This window comes from Pagrus major, chromosome 20 (genome assembly GCF_040436345.1).
Source record: "Pagrus major chromosome 20, Pma_NU_1.0".
Classification (NCBI taxonomy): domain Eukaryota; kingdom Metazoa; phylum Chordata; class Actinopteri; order Spariformes; family Sparidae; genus Pagrus; species Pagrus major.
Window position 1 is genome coordinate 23,316,991 of NC_133234.1, and position 21,744 is coordinate 23,338,734.

A 21,744-nucleotide genomic window follows, 5' to 3' on the forward strand; every position below is an offset into this window, starting at 1 on the left:
TTCATCTAAGTCTTGGCCATGTCGAGCGTGGAAGTGAGTGGTGTGGTGTCATGTGGTGAGGTGCAAGGCTAATCTAAATGAAAGTGAGAATGCGTGTGGTAGCCTGTACAGTAATAGGAAGAACTGCATACTTAGCTTAGCCGCTCGATTGTGCTTACTTGCAGACCAATACTGACAACTATAAAGTTCTTGCTGATATTGAAATCGAGTTCCTGTAACTATTTCTTCCTAAACACCTTTACAGGCACCCCTTTCCCTAACAGTATCGCTGATTCTGTCATCGACTGTCCGTGTCTTTACCCCATTGTCTAAATCAGACAGCACAGGACACAGATAACAAGAATGACAGGAAGAAGAAGAAGTGACAGCTACACTTACAACGTCACATCACAAAGCACCCACAACAGCTACATGCATCTCATAGAGAAAGATATAAAGTATAACAAAGTGTTTAGAAAGAGTTTACAAACTAGTCTGGTTCTCCGTGACAGGAGCCGCGATTGGTTGATCAACCTGACTCCCTTCCTCCTTCTCCTCCTGCTTTTGCTCCTTCCCTCCAAGTGTCCGCCTACTCTTCCTCCTGCTCCTCCTCATCCTCTCACTGCTGGCCTGCTCAACCTCAGCTCTCACATCTCTAGCAGATGGTGTTGATGTGGTGGTGCTGGTGCAGGTGGAGGTAGAGGTGCGTGAAGTGCAGGAACTTCTAGAAGCTCTAGATGGTTCTGACAGGGAAGTGTTCCTGGTAGTGCTGAGGCTGCAGCTCTCTTCGTCCTCAGTGGGCAATGTTTTCCCCTCTAACTTTGTTTCAGCCTCCTTGGGAGTGGTTTGGTCCAAAAGATTGGCTGCCTGGCTAGTTACAGACCTTGTTTTGAAGTTTTTTGAGACCACTGCACTGCTTTTTTTACCTGTGTCATTCGTGCTACTTCTACCTGGGGTTTTCACTAAACCGTATCTGTGTCCAGGACTGGATCTGCCTTTAGTTACTTGTTTATAACCCCTTGCAGTTTTAATGCTTCTATCAGTAACCACAGATTTGCTTCTAACCTGCTTCTGATCACGAGAACAAGAGGGATATTTCATGGCTTTCAATACTGGGATTCTAGATTTAGGAAACAGATTCTCAAAAGGATCTAATCTTTCCCTGACATTATGCTTGGCTTGTTTCCTGACGAGGACTTTATCTGCACTTTCTCGAGCTTTGTCTTTCACTACTGGTTGACCTCGACTGCATAGTTTGTGGCTGGGCGCCCTCACTGGTAACCTGGACTTGCATATCTTGCCTTTGACCTCTTTGGCTCCTGTGTTTGTTATTGCTACATAAGAATAAGCCCGGCCTTCCCTGCTGTTCTCCTCTAGCTGGCTGAAGGATGCTTCTATCCTGCTGACCTCTTGCAGAGTGGGTATCGAAGAGGACAACAAGCTGAACACAATACTGCCAGCCTGAACGGCGTCTGAATGGCTATAATGGGAGCCAGGGATGTTGCTACTGGTATTGCTACTTGAAGTTTGGGGATTGCTAATCTGTTGTGAAAGTGCGGAAGAAGAATCTGTGCTTTGGTAATAAGTGCTCTGATTTTCCGAGGTCCAGTCCAAATGGTCCCTCTGTTTAGACGTACCTGAAGGGATTCTGAGATTCGAGTAATAATCTGTGAAACCTGATGGTCTATTGCTCAAATAGTTATCTGTAATGCCTGATGTATTAAAATTAGAATAATCTGTGTAGTTTGAGGTTACAGAATAAGAACTATCTACAGTTGTTCCTGAGGTTATGTCACTGGAACCATCAAAAATGCCTGGTAGTCGTAATTCAGAACTGCTACTTGATGAATTTGAGGTTTTATCAGATGGCAACTTAAATCCTGTTCTAAAAGTGGTGAATTTAGGCTCAGTGTTGGAAGTTGAGTCTCTGCATGTGGTGTAACTGCCAATTGAATTTGTTATTTCTAGCTGGACAGTAGTAGTTTGAATAGGGACTTGGGGGGCTGTTAAGGTATTTGTGGTATTCTGAGTATCAAACTGATCTCTGTGTTGTGAGGAATCATCAACCTCCAGGTCCCTGACCCTGTACCTGCCCGCCGAGAAGTAATGCTCACCAATCTGAAAAAACTGGAGCCTCTCCTCCACCATGTCCCTCTTGCTCATGTCAATCGCACCACTGCGCGTCATCTCAAACATCTTCCCTTCATGGAAGGGGAATGGGTTTGGCTCGCTTGTTGGCGTGCTATCGTCCGTTGGTGTTCGGGCCGGGGTAGTGTCTGGTGTCGTGGCCTGAGACTGGTCGTCCACTGCCAGTCCAAAAGGCTTAGGCTCACCATTGCTTTCCCGCGTCCCTCCCATGTCAACGATATCTTCCTCTCCACTTTTACTGGGCCATGGGTCAAAGTCCAGCCCTTTAGTCGCAACAGTCTTAAAAGGGGAGTTAAACTCCTCTTCTAACTTATAACTAAAGTAAGTGTCTGAAAATCCCTCTTTATCCGAGGGTTTTTGTTCCTGACTTGTAACCCCATCCTTACTGACACCATTAGGTTTTTCACCATTTGAGGGTGTATCGTTTTTGCAAGTGTCCTTTTGGATTTCCTCTGGGGTTTTCTCCTCTTCAATAACTTCCAGTTTTGTTGGGGGAAAAGAGCGGTCAGTGGACCTAAATGTGTCTGTTGCCCAGACGTCTCTCCTACTGTCTGGGAGACCAAACAGCCGTAAATCTGCCTGTTCGCACAGGCCATCGTCCTCATCCTGAAGTTCATACCCATCTAGCGAGTCTATCTCTGTTGCATCTGTGTCATGAGAAAATTCAGCCGTTGTGGCTATTGAACAGTCTGTTATCGACTGGTCATTTCCATTTTGTTCATAATCATAGTCCTCTGCTTTGCCATTGGAACCATTGGAACCATTGGAGCCATTGGTCCCACCATTAGGTTCTTTGTTGTTCCCATTTTTGTCATGTTTTTTGGGTTTAGATGCCTTTTCCTTCTCCTTCTTCTTCTCCTCCTCCTCCTCAGGAACTTTGACAGCAAATTTCTTACAAGGAATTGGTTGGAAGATTGACTCGTCATCCTCTTCATCATTTGATTGACTGTCATCAGTCCCAGGGAGCACCGGGGTGGGAGGCTGGATACGTATAATCGGCTCAGTCAGGAAGTGTTTGTCATGTTCTTCCTGTAAGTTCACCTCCATCATTTCTGTCTCGGTCTCTGAAGAAGCACAGGAACCTTTCCTTTCTGGGTCTGAAGCCTCTGAGGAGTCCAGAGGAGGAGGGGGAGGGAACTCAATATATGCAATACCTTTGTCTTTTGAGACTTCTGGCTGCTCCTGCCCTGTCGTTTCATCTTGCCTGCCATTAGCTCTATCCTGCTGGTTGAGATTATTACTTAATTCCTGCTGGTTATCATTAATTTTTGTTTCCTCCTTATTAGCATTAGCAAGGTCTGCTTGAGTGGCAAGAACACTAGTTTTGCTTTCTGGTAAGGCTTCTTTGAAAGAGAACACAACTTTGCCTTGGTCATCTTCCTCTGATTCAGATACCTCCATGATGGGGCTGGGTTTCCCTGGCATGAATCCCATAAAGCACTCAGTAGTCCTGGACGTGAGGTCGTAGCTGACCTCCTCAGAGCTGGGAGTTTCTGGTGTAATTGGGCTTTTCCCTGAGCTGTCTATGAACGAGACCTGTTCTAGTGTGTCATCATCAGGGCTAATTGGGCTGAGTGCTGAGTTTGATTTCTGTTTTACCGTATACATCGTTCCTTTGGCCTCCCTCTCTGCCTGCCTTCCCACCTGGACACTGACATAAACAGGTAAGGTTTTGATGCCCTTGAAATTCTCTTTGGTTGTTGCCGCAGCCGAAGGGGTGATGACTTTCTCCAGTGTTTCTCTAGGACTGGGGAGGTTATTGGAGTTGGAATCTTTGGGTGCATTATCTAGAATTTCAAATGTCCGATTTTCATCTGTTTTCACCGGGATTGTCTCAAGACTCATCTGTAATTTACTCTTAGATAATGTAGGTATCTGTGAGGGTCTAGTTACTGTCTGTTTCTTTGTGAGGTCATTATCCAAAGTAGAAGAGGACCTCACAGGAATTTGGGATTCTGTCTTTTTTCTAAGGTTTTTGTTTAGTGCTTCTTCTGTGTCTTTTCTGGAAACCTCAGCTATTACTTCTTTGGGAGCAGACACACTTTTTGGGACTTGTTGGTACTTTTTAGCACCACTATCTTTCTCTGGTGGTTTAGTAGTATCGTGAACAACAGGTGTCTGAACTTTCTGACCTTTATTGCTGTCTTTAATGTCCTGAGTAACACTGGAGGGGATATCTTTCCCTTTAGGAGTTGCCTTTTGAGTTTCAATTCCACTAATTAGTTTTTGCACTGAGGCCTCTGGGATGTTTTTGTTTGCCAATTTTTCTCCTGTATGTTTTGGGGCTTTAGATGTTGGCGATATCAAAGCCGGTTTACTGCTATCTGTGGTGGCACATGTGTCCTTCTCAACATCCTTTTTCTGGCTTTCTTCTTCTGATGCTTTTCCTGTGAATAATTGATAAACAGGAAGTTTGCTCTCCTGTAATTTCTTAATTGAAGGTTTTGGCTGTACTGGAGGAGGAGTTTTAGTTGGGCTAGACTGACTTTGTTTCTGAGCTGCAGATTCAAACTTCATCCTCACTGCACTGACTTTGGATGTTGATTGTACATGAGCTGGAGAGGAGGGTTCAGACTCACTGGCTTTAGTTTGTTGTTTAATTTTATCCTCACTGACACGAGAGACCATGCCTCTCTGGGGACTGCTTGGTAAGCTAGAGCTTTTCTTTTCAGTTGTAGTGGTACTGCCAAATATTTTACCAACAGAAGGCTCCTTAAGTTTGCTTTTACTGAAGCCCTCTTCACCTGATTTAGGTTTCTGCTGTGTTTTCTCAGGACTACTGCAGGCAGAGCTAGGCCACGACCTGGGTTCCTTTGGCTCTCGTCTAACAGGTTTTTTCTCAGGGGACTGCAGCTCATCATTGAGCTTCTCTGTTTTGTCACGGAAGAACTGTGACACCTCACTGAGTTTTTCCTCAGCTTCCTTGACAGTTTGGTCCACCCTGTCCTCATAAAGCAGCTTATCCCTACTCCTGTCATGTTTATCCTCTGTAAATCGCATCCAAACAGCGTGTTTGGGGCTACCCTGTTCTGTGGAGTAATGAAGCACTGTGACTTTATCAAACTGAGATGGTTCATCCCTATGCAAGAATTTGCCTGATTTAGGAGAACCATCTTTAGATGACTTTGAAACATACTCTCTTTTGGGGCTTCCATGCTGCTGACTCATGCTCTCACTGCCACGGCTACCACTCTCCTCAGAAGCTAGGTGGCGGTGCCTGTCAGACCCCACGGCTGAATCCTCTGTATCAGAGTGAGATGATGACACATCTAGTTTCTCTGAGAGGAGCATTTTCTCAGCAAACCTATATGACTCGCCTCTGATTTCAGATAGATCATCATCACAGTATTCTATGGAGTGCTGGCTCAATAGTTTCAGGGCTTTATACGAATCATCTGCCATTAGCTGGGCAGAGCTTGGCCGACTGTCCTCCTCCTGTGACACCGGGGTGTTAACTCGAGATGTTTCTAGGAAGGAGGGCAGGGATTCTTCGGCAGTGAGCTCCTCCTCTTCCTGTTGGGCCTCATCGTAATCAGTAAGTTCCCTAATCCCATGGTCCCCTTTGTAGACATAAAGCTCAGGGTGTTTCTTGGTTTCCCTGATAATCACCTCCGTTGGCTCTGCTGTGCTGTGGCCCTTTTCAATATGAACCTCGATTATCCTCTCGACTTTGGGTTTGGATTTAACGTCTCTGTCGAGAAATCTAGGAGTCAGCTCATCACCTTTAACAGAATCCTGGCTAGCTTTGTGTTCAAAAAGACCTGCCAGTTCTTTGGACGGGTCCCTACCTGACTGGAAGGCTTTCATGATATCGCTAACTGACATACCTTCCTCTATCATCTCAGCTCCATCAGTCAGTTGGGGCTTGTGATAGACCATTCTAGTTGTAGTCGTAATATGAGTTTCCTCTTTCAGACACATACTTTTGTTCATCATTGAGTCCTCTTCTGGCATTTTCAACTGTAAGGTTTTGACAGAGCTGGTTGAAGCTGCATCTGGCTCTATAGAAGGAAGAGCAGATGCAGCTTCCTCCATGAGTACAGGCTCAGAAAGATCATCAGGCTGCTCATAACTCCTGATGTGGACCACTTCAGTTCTAGTCTCAGTTACGCAGGGAGGGATGGGTGAATCTGTGAATAAAGGCTTCGGTCCTGTACTCTCTGCACTCTGAGGAGCAGAAGGTGTCTTTTCACTCCTTGTCTCAAAGCCGCTGTCTGACAGGGGACTCTTATCCTGCTCATGAGACAAGTCTTCAGGTGACTCCAAAATAGTGTCCGTCCCCTGATACGATTCAGCAAGTTTGCTTAGGTCCTTCTCTGAGGGAGACCTGAGCATGCCTGAGACTGGTGGAGGCATTTTGAGTTTATGCTCTTGTATCGACATAGACGGTTTAAGAACACGTTTCTGTTTCTCCTCGCCATCTCTTTTTGCCTCCTCCTCGTGCCTACACTTTAACTCTGCCATTTTGGAGAGAGAGCTGGCGCCAATGTCGTTTGTTAAAAAGTCTACTACTTTAGCCAACTCTAAGTCTTTGCTTGACATGGCCTGGTGTTTGAGCGGGAGTGTGTTTTCATCAAATGGAGGGTAATAATCTGAGAGGGCACCTCTTTGTGCCTCCTCGATCTCGTCTTTAGAAAATTCCTCCCATTCGTCCTCTGAGGCTTTCTCTCTACCTGAAATGGCCTTACCTTCACTCATGATATCTTTCTGTAATATCTCACTGACTTTCACTAAATCTTCCTTCACTTTCTCCACTAGTGTATACGGCTCCTCATCCTCTAACTTGGCCTCTTTAGGAGTGCCAGTGTGGGATGTTTGGACAGTTTTAGCTGCCGTCTGTGTGTCTGTCTGAAGAATAGCTGTCATTCTGATCAGATCCTCTTTCATGTCTGCTACATCTTTTAGGATCTCCTGGTTGGAAGTTGGAGTTGGGTGGATGATAGGCGGTGTGATAAATGGAGGAGATTTCAGTTGGGAATTGATTTTCGATGTCGTAACGCAGGAAGACATACAGGAGGAAGGCATGAGTGAGGCACGAGGAGAGTCAGGCAGTGCCATTTTGAGAGACCCTGGCCCTGGTTTGACAGGGGCCTCTGGAATTACATTGACTAAGGAATACACAGGTACAGTCATTGTATTAGACGAAACTGCCGGGCTGGAGGAGGCAGCTCCGGATCTCAGAGATCCGTAAGCAGAGCTGGCTGTTGCGGTCCTACGCGAGGAGGACAGTGATCTAAGAGTGCCATAGCCCGACACAGAATGAGAATCTATAGCTTCATTTATGGCTGCACTGACACCGGAGGTCGCTGCCTGGGTGGTGGCTTGGATCCTCTCCTGAAGGCTGCTACTTCTCTCTGAGAGTTGGCGAAAAGAAGGGGAGGACGGTGTGGAGGAGGAAGATGGATATTTAACAGGCGAGACTGATCCGTTCATCATGGACAGTTCTGAGGAAGCGATGGTTGTCTGCCCAGTTGAGGAGATAGACGAGTGGGATGACCTCCCTCCTCTGGTTGACAGTGTTGAATCTACAGAGGTTTTCAAAGACGACAGGCTGGAGATGCTTTTAGGTGCCACTGCATCTGCAACTGTGGAGTGTGCAGTTTTAAAAGGCAGGTTAGAGTTGTACATGTTGTAAGATGTCTTTGGCGATAATGGAGCAGTCATATGAGCTGATGACCTATCTGGTACAGAACCGTTGGCTATTGAGTGAAGCGGGGAAGTGGATGTGTATGCTGAAGCGAGGCTTTTGATAGATGCTGGATCTGTGGCAGCTTTACATGGGCTTCCAGAGGACATTAGGCTGGCAGACCCCTGGACAGGGTACTGACCCAGCTGGACAACCGTTTTGATGGGTGAAGGCATAGTCCTGTAAGATCTGCTGGGGGATGAGGACATTTTGTCGCTGACTGATTTCATTGGAGTTGACTGGGTAGGTACTGGTGGCGGGGCTCCAAGGGTGAGTTTGATAGTTGCAGGGCATGCAGGTGAGGGGGAGGCAAGGGGCCATGTTGTTTTTAATGGAGAAGCAGCTGGTGAGCCTGCCGGTGAATCGGAAGAGTTGAGGGAACCCCCCACTCCGACGGGCCTTGTTTGGCCAGGGACGGTAATAGGAGCAGTCGACCATGATGGGTAAGGTCTGGTTGGAAAGACAGGTTTGTGAGGGTAACCAGTAGGCAGTGTTCTTGCTGTTGTGCTTCGCTCAACTGCTGTTTCTTCAGATGAATTTGTAGAAATAATGACAAAGAAGGAATGGAAAAAAATATCAAAAGAATGTGGAGTAGTAAGGGGTAAAAGAAAATGATGTTGGGGAAGGAAAAGAAGGAAAAATGTGAAAGAAGAAGAGATCAGAGGAGGAAGAGTTGGTCAGTGACGCAGTCCTGGTATCAAGGAGGGAAAAACAGCAGTTTTATGAAGTGCCGAGATAAGATATTCGAGTACTGATTGAAGATGGAGTTATGAAAAGAAACAGTTGTGATCCTGTGTGATTCAGGATTGGGAGATGACTCAAACAACAGCAACAGCGACAACAACATAATGAATAAACTCAACGAAGCACACACAGCAGCAAAGTAAAATTCCAAAGACGATGGCGTGGACTAACAACTGACAACAGAAAAATGGCAGGACAAATGCACCAGGATTAACACAAAAACAACTTCTCTCTTTGGACTTCAGATGTTCTAAGATCTCATATGGATTCTGGCTCTGATTTCAATCCGCTTTTTGAAGTGCCTTTTATCTGTTTGGTCCAAAAAATTATGTAATGACACATTCCCCAGAGACAATTTAGACACTATGATACACTACAGCCAAGGGCTGCAGAAGTTTCCATTTTCCTTTTATTATAAAACAAACAAAATATGACAAAATGTGTTTTCCAAGACTAACGTTTTGGCCCATTTTGTCATGCAAGATCGATAAGACTTGGTAACAAGCAGAGAGTGTGAGAAAACTGAAAAAGAAAAACCTGGAAGAAAGCCAAACTCAAGACCTCCTATCATGCATTTTTGTCCCACAAAAAGCTGCTGCTACACCATCACAAAGCCAAAAAGAGCTTTCAACTCTGAGGGGACAAATGAAAAGTAAATCAAATTTTACTTTGACCTTCCCAAATGCCTGTAACATTGTGTTGGTAAGCCAAAGAAAAATTTTGATGCATTTGGACTTCTGAAACTCAGCAGTGGAAATCAACCAAACAAACCCAGAAGAAGTACAACTCACAACGTGGGCAAGCACAGCACAAAAAATTAAAAATCCACTCATTGACCCATGCAAAAATATGTACCATGTTGTAAACAAGCATGTGAACAGTGCATGTCATGTGGGATGAGAAATATGCAATTATTACATTAAGTAAGTCACAACTATCTACATACTGATCACGCATTTTACAGGGTTAGTTAAAATTGTTAATAAACTAACTTATCCACGAAAACTGGCATTATTATGTTCATCAAAGGGTTTGTTAGTGAAAATGTCAAACTCACTCAGTGCAGGCTCGGCCAGATAGCTGTAGCGCTTACGTAAGGCTAGGGATGCAAAGGTATGACGTCGCTCTGGCTTTTCAGTCTGCAACAATAGCAAACAACACATCAGTTCTAGGTCACCCTACATTGTGTATAATGCTGCCAAATGAGCAACATCTGGACCTTATTATGTCTATTTAAAGTGAACCCAATAGAAAAAAACAAAGCCCATATTTAACAGTTGCACAATACAGCAGCAAATTCTCCTTTAAGAGTATTCACTGCACTTCAATCGACTATTGAGTAAGTATTGATACTTGCAATAAGCGTTTATATGCTAAGATAGTCAAATTAGCTTAAATTAGTCATTATAAAGTACAAATAATCAGTTCTAGATTATTTATACTAAAGATTAAATCTTAACGTAGGGACAATGTAAGTACATCTTAACTCCAACGCCACTTGTAGCACATACCGTAGAGTGGAAGGGATAAGAATTGGACATTAAACAAATTATTTTTCATTATCTACAATATATCATGCAAAACTGAGCAGCTACGGGTTGCTTTGAACAAGCTCGTATTGCCCCTTGTAGAAGCGGAAAGAATAAGGCTATGATGAGCAGAGCAGGGCCGCTATAGGTCTAGCGCAAAGGGCAGCACATGGTGGGGAGGGTGTGGTTTACCTCATCCTCGGCATCTGACTCCATTTCCTGGTTCCCAAGATGCATTGCAGAAACAGGGGGAGTAACATAATGGAAAGCAGGGGGGAAAAGAAACATCAGGGTGTGAAAAAGGAGTGATTGACAGAAGCTCAAACTCAGAAGAGAAAGCCGCTTAAGCAAATGAGAAAAAAAAAAGACTGAACAGACAAACACGCAAACAGCAAATCAAGCCACAGAAAGCCAGCCTTATAGTCATAAAAGCCTTTTGCACAGAAGCCCTCAGCCAAAAAGCATGTCATCCAAATCAAAAGGTAGGTAGGAACGAAATGAAACAGCCAATGGCGAGAATCCACTGCAAAGATAACCGATATATGTAGAAAGAGAAGCTTTAAACAGATAAAAGACACAGTGGCGGCAGTTTGGCCAAAGTCTTCCTCCGTCTTTCATCTCATCAGTGTTATTGGGGCCGAAACTACCCTGACCGTGATCATGGTTATGGAGGTGACAACAGAGAATGGTGAGTTCACGCCACCTTACCTTCTTCATCGCGGGAAGTGTGATGTTCAGGTTACACACGGCCGTCTGCGGGAAGCCTTTTTGCATCTTACACTCTTTGAGGAACGTAAGACGACCGCAGGGCTCCTGGCTCGGATCTCTCACCTACAGACAGAACATTATGCTTCTTTATGAAACCTTGTTCCTTAAAAGTGCAACGTGGTTGAAAACATTCAGAAGTTAACTACAATTATTAATTATTAATCTATTAATAGTTTTGATGTTATGACGTCTATGCAGGCTATTGTCCTGCCGAGATATTGAAGTTACCATGCCAACATCAAAACATCAACAGTGCCCTGGTCCCCCGGGCTCCCAGTCCGGACTGACTAGCTGCACGGCGGATAGTTTCAATAATAACAGATCAGCAAATGATGCAAGAGCATTGATTACAGAGAACATGATGTTAGTGTTTGATCAATAACATGAGGTCATTCAGCGGTGGCAGAGGGAACTAGGTTATCCCCTGTCGACTGGGTTCATTGTATTGAAAGTTAGTGTGGGAAGTAGAGCAGAGTACAGAAACAATCATAGTCTAACGTAGTGATATAACGGAAACGCTTTTCTATTGCCCTTTTGTGCTCGGTTACGAGACCTTTGCTGATCACATCCTATTGACATCGAGGTGTTGTAGTCAGTGTTGATGATAACTGTAGTACCTTGACACAGAAGGGTAAACGGTTCTCCTTGAAGGCGTAGAAGTTGAGAACTAACTGTTGACCACCTTTAGTCAGAGGAGCCAAGTTTCCATAGCAGTCCACATAGATGGGCCTTCCCTCCAGAACCTGAGAGAGAACGGCACAGAGGTGAGAACAACATTCTCGTACAACAACAAAATGCATCGCTCGTTGTTAGGTAAGGTCTGAAGGTAGCCCACCGCGGAAACTGGGGTGTCTACAGGTAAAATCATTCAAATTTATGCTTTTTAAAGACCTTTTCCAGCTCATTTTAACCAAATTTAAGACGGATTATTGGACAAATCACGTAGGTTTTATGTGGAAATATGGTTAATTGAGTGAGTTAATACGGTTAAGTTCAAGTTTAAAGTAAGAGACAGGATTCGGCTCAGTGGTAGGTTTAAAAACGTAGCTGTAACATCAGTAGTGAGGACTTTCACACAGAAGAGCTTGACTCATTTTGACGACATCAAGTTACAAGGTGGATAAATGAAATTAGATAAAATGTTTGTGATAATTAAGACCTCACAAATTAAAATCCAAGGCTATTAAATCAACTTTAAGGCCTTATTTTTTTATCAAATTGAATTTAAGAAATGTCTGCAGGCACCCTGTCAAATACGGATACCACAAACAAACAACAACAAACTGGTAAGAGCACAAGCAGTAACAATCTTTCAATTTCCTGTTTCTTTTCTCAGCACTTTTCCTAACATGATGATTCTGTGGTTGCAGGGCGTCGTCAGGTCACAGCAGCTCTGACTCTTTCACGTCTTTCTGTTGCCTTTATAGTAACGTTACTGACTTATGATCTAACCAGTGATCATGTACCTCAATGTCTTTGCTCCTGGCCACCTCTTCAAAGTTCTCCTGCTGCTCCAGGGTCTTATCCACCTTGTCGTCCGTCATACAGAAGCACCTCAGTTTGGACTCCACCGGGTCATTCATCTTCGCAAACACCACGAACTTGGCCATGTAGGGCACGCAGATCAGCTCCCTGTACAGCTGCATGGCCAAACCCACCGTCTCCGGGATCTGGTGGCAGTCTGCTAACCAGAACCTGAACAAGAGACACACGAAATCATGAACAGTTCAAACACGGAGAGAAATAAAACAAGAGTTCTTCCCAAAATAAAGTGTGTGTAGTGTGTCTCACCTGGCAGAAACATTTGTGGTGAAGGAGACACAGTCATTGACGAAGGTGAGAGGTGTTGTGCCGGTGATGTCTTCCCACTGTGCCGGAGACGTACCACCTGGGAGAGAATCAGATTAAAATAACATCAAACATCCTGAAGATTAGCTTTTAATGTGATTCTTTTATTTTATATAATGGACGGGGAACATGGAGATTATTTATAGTTTAATAATAAGATTTGCTGTTTTAGGATCAGCCAGTAACAAGGTAGGTAGATGGGTATACAAAAGTACTACCCCCCCACACACACACCTGTAATACTACAGAGGAGGCGGAGACATGGAGTACAGTCTCCCTTGTAGCCGTTGCTAAGCCCCTCCCCTGAGAGGGGCGGGACTGGGATCGTCATGGTGATGGGCTTGTGGAACTTCCTTCTTCTGGGCTCCACGGTAACGATGGGGCTGAAGGTTGCTCGGTTACCGAGGATTTTCTTCACCGTGTCGTCGGGTACCGGCTGAGCCTGAGAGGGAGGAGGCAACGAGGAGGCAGTGATGAAGCCTGTTTCATTTGTGTGTATGTAAATGTTGATGTGTATGTTTCTATCTATATGTTTGTTTGTGTTTTTTTTTTACTATCGGATGGATAAATAAAAACAACAAACTTCTCACCTGCAGTCCGACTTTGATCTTCTTGGTTAACGCCCCCTCGGGGAAGGACGCTTGAACCAATGGGACGCTCCGGCTGCACAGAGTCCCGCCCTCTGGTCCCATCTGATTGGTCTCCTGCCTGATTCGAGACACTACAGCGAAGTACTGCGGGAAATCCTTGGTGACGATACGGCAGATCCTCTTCTTCTCCAGCTCATCAGGACTGTCCAGTTCTACAGGGAAAGGAAAACCCATTAAAAACACTTTAAACTGGATTCTGTGCCGCTATAAGACGTAATAATCAAAGTAAAAAGAGTCAAAACGTGAGCTTCACCTTCATCCATCCCACTGAGGAGCTGATTGAGGTCGTCGGTCTTACAGTCGTACAGGTGCTCCTTCCAGGATTCTCCATTCTCGCTGCGCAGCAGGATCAGCTCTCGCTCCTGGCCTCGCATCGAGCCAAAATGAGGGATCTCCACTATCACAGGCCTAGTGAGGTAGACGTCGTGGAAGTATGGTTTAATTAATCATACGTAATCAAAGAAGCATTTAGTCAATTCTACTGTTTGGCTTTAAAGTCGAGTCTGAATCTGAAATCTGAAGTTCAAAAACTACAGGACAGCATCGAGCTTTTCTTCAAGCATAAACATGAAATAACACTCATAAAAGTGGCATTAATTCATTTAAAATAAAAGTCAAATATAAATAAGGAACATTGAGGGTCTCAGAAACATTCTGCACAGGTGTGAATGAACTTCTGCTGATGACAGCGTTGTGTCGTGGTGACAGCTGTGGCCGTGCTGCAGTTCGATGGGACATTCACAGCGCATGTTCGTGGCTCGGCATGACTCGACAGGACGCGTGAAATGGAAACGAGGAGTGAGGGGAGAAGAAAGCTGCACAGCCCTGATTCAGACAAGGCATGAATGCAACATAAGAGAGAAGATGAACATACTCTAGCCTGAGGACTGTTTTCTTTCTCAGTCAGTCAGAGTAAAATAAGACTGTGGAGGTATCAGAGGAAATATATTCATTGATCATCCCTTCAAGATCGAGATATTTTTTGCTAAAAATTGCTGTTTCAACGCACTGCGAGTGAGGCGGTCCTACATGAACACTCTGTTTGCTATTTTCTGGTTATGTGAGAGATGAATCCGGGTTGTTTACTTCATGAACGTGACGTTACAGAGAGGAGAAGAGAAAAAGAAGAGAGAGTACTCGAGTCGTTGATGAGTGCTGAATTCACCGAGCGTCGTCCTGAATTAAACATAGCAGGCTGGTGTGCAGTAAAGTAATCCGGCTGTTTGGCGCAGACCAACACTGTATGTACATCTGTAGGCACGAATGTTCACTAACAAGGTCACTTTTTAAAGTTTTATTCACTTTAAGTTTAGTCTTTAGGTTTGAAGACTTCAATATCCTGGAAGTAGCAACACGCGACCAGATGAAACGCACTGGTAGCTTTAGGATAAGTTGAGTATGCAACTCTAGTTATTTTTAGACATTTTAGTACAGAACTCCTCCATGTTATATCTTTAAAGGAAAAATGATTTTACCTTTTAAGCGTTTTAAGTAGAGCTAATTGTATTTCAAAGAAATTGTCTCTAACTTTAACTCTCATACATTCCTATTAAACCATCCAGTGTAAAGCTTGCTAAATCACTCTCTCGTGTTTCCTGGACAAAATTAAAATGTTACAGTATCGTATTTCCTAGTTTTATTAGATGTTGTAATTCTTTGGATCATAAAACCTGGTGTGTGGTTTTTGCAAATGATCAGACAACAATGTTTGTGGCGACAAACTGGGTATTTTATGCCAAAACATTATTTCCCTGGGGAAAATAATGTGGCAACACAAGAGCGAGACGTCAGCACGTTTTCAAGCCGTCTTTGTTGCAACAAAACTGGATATTTTAACAAGACATCTGGATGTTTTCCAGCCATGTTTGTGGCAACATACTCTGTGATTTAAGACAAAATATGATCTTTTCCTGACTGTAACCAAGTGGTTATTGTGCCTAAACCTAAACAGACCGATATCACAACATAAAATTGAAAAAATGTAAAGAAACATTAAGTTTCAATATATCTGTGGTTTGCAGAAATGTGCAATGCCAACATTTATTCTGGCACTTGGGTTGGTCAGCCTGCCGACCTCAAGTCAGCCTCAAGCTTCTCAGTACCGTCATGTGGATCAGTACAACTCTTTCTATCAATGGCTCTGGAAATTAATTACACAAAACACTGTGGGATGACATCAAACTGATCTTTAAGGTGATGGGAAGCAGGATGATGCTCGGCTTGAGGAGGAAAAGGCTCATGCCCAACAAGCGCAGTCCGGTCCAAACAGCCAATCAAAACGTCGACTTTCAGTGACATCAGAAGCCAACTGAAAGCTTCTGAAATAAAAATAATACAATGGTCTCTAAATGAAAAGTGGCTGGAAAGTAACTGTGATGGATTTAAAGTTATACTTTGTAGTTTTAGGAAGAATTTAAAAATGTCTCAAATGTAAAAAAACTACATTCTGACCCATCATCCAACTGACTTTAAATATAAGTAAGAAGTTGTTCTCCTGTCAACAGGTTAGGAAAGTGAATATAATTGATTTCTTCCCAAAACTACATGGCAACGATACAGTGCAGTAGTAATGCTGCATCCTAACAAATCAAAGTCAACAGCGATGGGTAAAATAATCATATCCATCAGCATGAATCAGCCTCGGTCATGTCGTTTCCTTGGGAGAGGTGGGAGGTACAGACGGGAGAGGAGAAGGGAGGAGTGGGGGAGGGAGGGATGCTATATTTGGTTTCCTACCCAACAAATCTAGTTCCTCTGGGTCCCAGCTGTAGCACTGGACTAACCAGGCTCTCGCCTTCATTAAGGGCTGGCAGCTTTCTGGGAAGATGTAGTTTACTGCGGCCGCAAGATAATGAAACACACACGCACCCACATACACACAACAAAACACACACTCGCAAAGTCAGTAAAAGCAGACACCACTCAGCTCTAGCTTTGTATTAAGCTACTACTAAGATTCCTATTTCCTCTTTCCAGTAGTGACAACAGTAATGGCAACTACTCACACACGTTAGCAGAGTTGCTGGCAGTCTAACATGGTCTCTTGCCGAAGAAAATAAACCATTAAACAACCATTTTAACGTCCGTTTAGACGGACCCCAGACACGACTTAGCCTCAGCTCTTAGCCAGATAGCTAACGTTAAGACCCAAGCAAGACCCAAAGGAAATAGCGTTGTGTACAACACAAGCTAGCTAACACGCTATGTCACTTATTACAAATCAATGCAATGCTGCTCATTTTAGATACAAAGCTATAGCGCATTGATTTATAACAGTAAACAAGCAGTTTCACTGGAATTGGTATCTATCAGAAGTTAATTGACACTTTCCAGCCAATCAGAATTGAGTGTTCACACAGACCGTGGTATAAGAAAAAGTAAAATACAGCTGATACATATAAAAGACAGGGTGGCAGGAGAGAAACTGAAGACATTCAGTCTGAAGCAACAGACGAACTGAGAGCTGAACACAGAGACTTTCTGTCTGGCTTCATGCACAGACATGAGTTGTGTCTCGCAGCACAGGTCTGAGGGGAGGAATGGTCACAGGTCTGCTTCATCTCTTAAAATGTGAGCATGTACTGTGTTTTTTATGATTTTATTAGGATATTTTTGGGTTTTGGACTGCAAGTGGGACAAATCCAGCCCTGTAAGACATGACCATGGGCTCTGGAAAATTACATCAGTGGGTCCCAGACTATTTTGCTGACATACCCCTGTAGGTTTAAGAAGAAGTCATTCATCGACATAACAAATGTCTTCTTTTGAATAGATTTTTCCCTGTTTTTTGGAGCGTGTGTTCATCCAGCTCTTTGAAATATCTACTCAGACTTCTTTGAGCTTGTGGGAGACGATTCCTGCACATCCTATCTGGTAGTCATCTGGTTGTAGGTTATTGTGACGATAAATACACTAAAGATCAGCTTCACGGGGCGCCCTGGTAGCTCAGTCGTTAGCGCACGCATCCCATGTACCGAGGCCTTGTACTCGCTGCAGCAGCTTCAAGTCAAGCGAGTTCAAGTCCGACCCGCGGCCCTTTGCTGCGTATCATTCCCCCCCTCTCTCATGCCATTTCCTGTCATCTCTCCAAGCTGTCCTATGACTAAAGCCATTAAAAAAAGGCCAAAGAAATACTTGTAATGTAGAAAATGTAGAAAAATGTCAAAAATGTAGAATATATCACGACTTTCTGTGCACTGGTACGAGCACGCCACTGTACATGTAGGTATTCCTGGTTGGGAATCACTAAACAAACGGACTCATCGATAAATCGGAGGGGATTTCAATTTCAACAATCAACCAAATTATGTCCAAAAATCATAATTCCCAGTTTTAAGCTATATCACAAACAATACTAGAGGGTCTAGTGTCTTTGTGTCGCTTTAATCTTCACAATCAACACTTTTACACAGTTCACATCTGTTTGTGATGTTGCCTTTACTTTGTCGATGGCAAACCACAGCTGGACTCGACGCTTGAGGGTGAGCACACTGCAAGGATTACACTTAAACTGCAAATTAAACAGCAGGTTTTAACGCCTCGACATGCACGTACACACATTCACACTTTCAAATATCAACACAGATGGTTTGGGGAATGGCGATGCAAGAAGCGGAAGGAAAGAGATGTCAAGTCACCGAACACAAGTGGAAAAAATAAGCAAGTAAGCAACAATATAAGTGAGGTTTTTAAAAAAATTGAGTCTTACCCGAGGAACTGAGCTCCCGCCGGACCGACTTCGACCAACCGGCTGGCCAGGCCTTCTCCTTCCACCATCGGAGGAGGCGAAGCCAGTTTGTGTCTCTTGACCAGTCGACAGGTGATCCTGGTGGGCGCCGTGCACTTCCTGGGCGGGATGATGATGCGCATGCCGTTGTGACGACTCCCCCTCATGGAGCCGCCCCTGGCGTCGACCATGAAGCTGACGAGGAACCTGAAGGGAGGAGTGAAACAGAAAGAAAAAGGAGGAAGAGACAGAGTGATAGCAGACAGAAAGACAGCAAAGCAGGGAGGGAGAGGAAGTAAAACACATCATCAGTGTAACAGCAATATTGATGGAGAGAGACGAGCTTTAGTTGAGGTGAGGTCCCTTCCCATGCCGTGATCCTCAAAACACACAAAAACGTAAGAAGATAGATTAACAAAGAAGGAAGATCAGACATGTGAGGAGGTTTCTGTGTTGGCACTTTAAAAAGAGAGTTTTAAAGACTAAATATGTTGCAATAAACACTCAGTTATTATGTGGATGAATTAGCCAAGGTGCCAACACAGGAGCCTCCAGTGTAACCTGTGTTTTATATCCATGTTAGAAGGTGGTGTAGTTCTGTGTGCAACTCATTTTGACTTAAAGAAGAAAATCACACACACACAAATCCACACACACGAATCCACACCATGCAATTTGGTGAACGAGATGTCGGGTTAGTTTGTATGTTGCTGTTGAACAAATGGTGAGAATATAAAAACATAATTTTGCATAAAGCATCGTTTGAAAAGTATGATTAAGCAACACAAATGTTATCTGTGCTTGCAGTAAATTCATCTCGAACGGGACTTTGTCAACGAGAGACTCACAAAAACGTCCTCCAAACAAAAAGACATCGACACAAAGTCAAAAAAATCCAAACCACTTTACGTCAAAGTCTGTAACGACACAGTTCATTTGTGAGGAGAGCAAACACAGATGTTATGAGTGAACACGGGGGGGGGGGTGGTGATGTCACCGGAAACAGGAAGTAACACAAACAAAAGGTCGGGGGTGTGGTGATAAAGAAGGAGCGACCAATCACAGTCAATCACCTGCTGTCGTACTGCGGGAGCGGAGAGGAAAAACTGCAGGATGGACGACAAAGCAACGCAAGGAGTGACAGGTCAACAACAGAGCTTTGTCATCGGAAACACCACTGAGATCACCAAGGAGTCCTTTAAAGGGACAGTTCCACATTTTGGGAGATAACGCTCATTTGCTTTCTGGTGGAGAGTTAGATGAGGAGATTGATACGACTCTGATGTCTGTCGGTTAAATGAACTCCATAATCTGATTTCTTTGAGTGCTTTTAAACACATGTTGTTGTGGTGTCGGAGCTTAAAGTGACAGGTCACCCAAAAATGAAAAATCAGTCATTATCTACTCAACCCCATGCTGATGTAAAGTCAAGTAAAGCTCATAGAAAAACAGTTTTGTAGCTTTCATCCACACAACTGAAGTAGATAGAAAAACATTAAATTGCTGCATACAGCTCGTCCGGCATAATCCAAAACTCTGAGAAGATCTGAGATCCAAAATTGATTCGACATTTCGGCTTAAAAAAGGGTTAAAATAACGGGAACTGTTCCTTTAAACTGATATGTTTGTATGCATGGCTGGTACAACGTGTTCCTGAGGATGTTATACACTGTTATACTGTCTGTTTTGTGTTTTATATCTGTTTATAATTACTTTTTTTGTATCTTGTGCTGTTGTCTATCTTGGTTAGCCAGTTAGCTTAGCAGCAAGACTGGAATTGTTGTTTTTACACTTCAGATACGACGAGGTACCGGCAGGCGGACAGACTGAGGCTGTTTCTATCTGCTTCCAGTCTCTGGGTTTCTTTTCGTCTTCATTTTATTGACCGGACAGACACGAGAGTGGTGTCAATCTTTTCATTGAACTCCGCCAGAAAGAGAATGAGTGTTTTTCCCACAGTGTCAAACTGTTGCTTTGAGTTACAGCTCCTTCATTTCCACAGTTAGGTGACTCACACGTGAATCTGCTGCTGCCAGGTCAATAATTTACCTGACCTTCAGCATCAGGTGGTCAGATTTCTGGATTTGTTTACACTGTAGAGACAAATTACAGCCAAGTCTCATCTCTCTCAGGTTCTGGGTGTGTTTTTACAGGCTTGGTACCATGTTATCATAGAGTAATTAAGGAAATGAGGGAGGTGTAACTTCTGCTGAAAGATTGGCTTTAAATTTTGAAAACAGACAATCAGAGAGGGTGAAGAGAAACCGCTGCAGGTAGGAGCCGTTTACTCGAGGGGAAAGAAAATGAGAGCGAGAGTTTTGGTAAGGAAGACAGACAGAGAATATATAACAGGTAGGGCACTTCTTGCGTCACACCTCTAATTCCTCTTTTCATCTAAAAGCCGAAGCAAGTTTTTTTTCCCTCCATCTGCTGTTTGGTGAGACAGCGTGGTTGATATGTTCCCTGATCCTTGTCTTCTTCCCTCCCTTCTCCTCCTGTCTCCCGTCTTTATCCACTCATCCTTTCAAAGCGTGCTTACCCGGAGTGTATCGGCGAGGAGACGAGGTTGATATTATCCAGTGCGTCTGCCGTCCAGCTGTACCGCCTCAGAGAGTCGTTATCCGCGTCCTTCGCCGCCGCCAAATGCTGTGGACGAGAGACAGCAAGGTCACACCGACGTACGAGTGTTTGTGAGTGCGTGAGGTCAATCTTGCACAAGAAGAAAGTCGAGAAATGATGACGTGCATTTAAACAACCAAGAAAAAGAGCAAAAATGAGGAAAATGAAACGTGTGTTGATGAAATCTAAACGATGGTAAGGTTTGGAGATATCTGCCTTCGATTTACTCAAGAAAATCCACAGAAGAAGGAAACGTGCATCTACTCAGAGCTAACTTAGCTAACTAGCCTCTCGTCCATGAGTAGATGCACGCGTCCTTCTGCACGTTGAGTCAGAAACAAAACCGTTATAGCAATGCACAGAAGATGATGACTACATACATGCTCTGATGATGGCAGAACTGAACATAAAACAAATGATAATAAAGTCTGACTGACATCCTTCACATGCACTGACAGATGGGAGTGCATGAAGACTTGATGAACATCTACCTTATTGTGTTTCTCTACAATGAAAGACCTTTCCTTACAGAGCATCTGGAGCAGCGTGAGAGGAGGACAAGCTGTTATTCAGCAGCTGGTACATTCACAGATCATATAATCATGTTACTCTGAAGGTAAATGACTGGATTCTGTGTCTCACTGCGCTGAAGCAACACTGTCTGTGCATCTGACAGGCAGAAAATAACAGCATAGAAGAGCATCTCCAGACTCCTAATGAAGGCTCTTGCTTGGAGACACAGCGATGGAATGTACATTTTACTCAAGTACTGTACTTAAGTACAAATTTGAGGTACTTGATGCAACTTTATACTTATACATCGTACATTTTCCAACAATACCGGGTTCTTGGGGGGGTTGTTTTGTTCATCAAGCCCATGGTTTGTTTTTGTTTGCTTGTTGTTATACATACAATAAATATATATGTTTAGATTTTGTTTGTATTATAACTGTCAACATCCATTATTCATACAGTGCTGTGGCGATACTGTGTGTCATTATGGTCAGGCCAAAAAAGTTTAAGTGCTGCAGGGATGACGTATTTTTG

At 43.8% G+C, this 21,744-nt stretch overlaps 1 protein-coding gene across 1 annotated transcript in view; it reads right to left on the reverse strand.

The window, feature by feature from the left end:
- The window catches only part of ank3b (ankyrin 3b), a 142,692-nt gene that overhangs the window by 16,904 nt on the left and 104,044 nt on the right, over positions 1–21,744 (reverse strand). Inside the window, exons 27-40 of the mRNA XM_073489344.1 lie at positions 21,189–21,233; positions 20,618–20,724; positions 19,152–19,184; positions 18,061–18,285; positions 13,606–13,760; positions 13,293–13,504; positions 12,937–13,144; positions 12,646–12,742; positions 12,321–12,549; positions 11,472–11,597; positions 10,795–10,917; positions 10,279–10,305; positions 9,615–9,696; positions 2,094–8,339 (exon numbers count right to left, since the gene is read on the reverse strand). Coding sequence (XP_073345445.1) covers positions 2,094–8,339; positions 9,615–9,696; positions 10,279–10,305; positions 10,795–10,917; positions 11,472–11,597; positions 12,321–12,549; positions 12,646–12,742; positions 12,937–13,144; positions 13,293–13,504; positions 13,606–13,760; positions 18,061–18,285; positions 19,152–19,184; positions 20,618–20,724; positions 21,189–21,233 — 7,915 coding nt within the window. The remainder of the gene's footprint in view (positions 1–2,093; positions 8,340–9,614; positions 9,697–10,278; positions 10,306–10,794; positions 10,918–11,471; positions 11,598–12,320; positions 12,550–12,645; positions 12,743–12,936; positions 13,145–13,292; positions 13,505–13,605; positions 13,761–18,060; positions 18,286–19,151; positions 19,185–20,617; positions 20,725–21,188; positions 21,234–21,744) is intronic.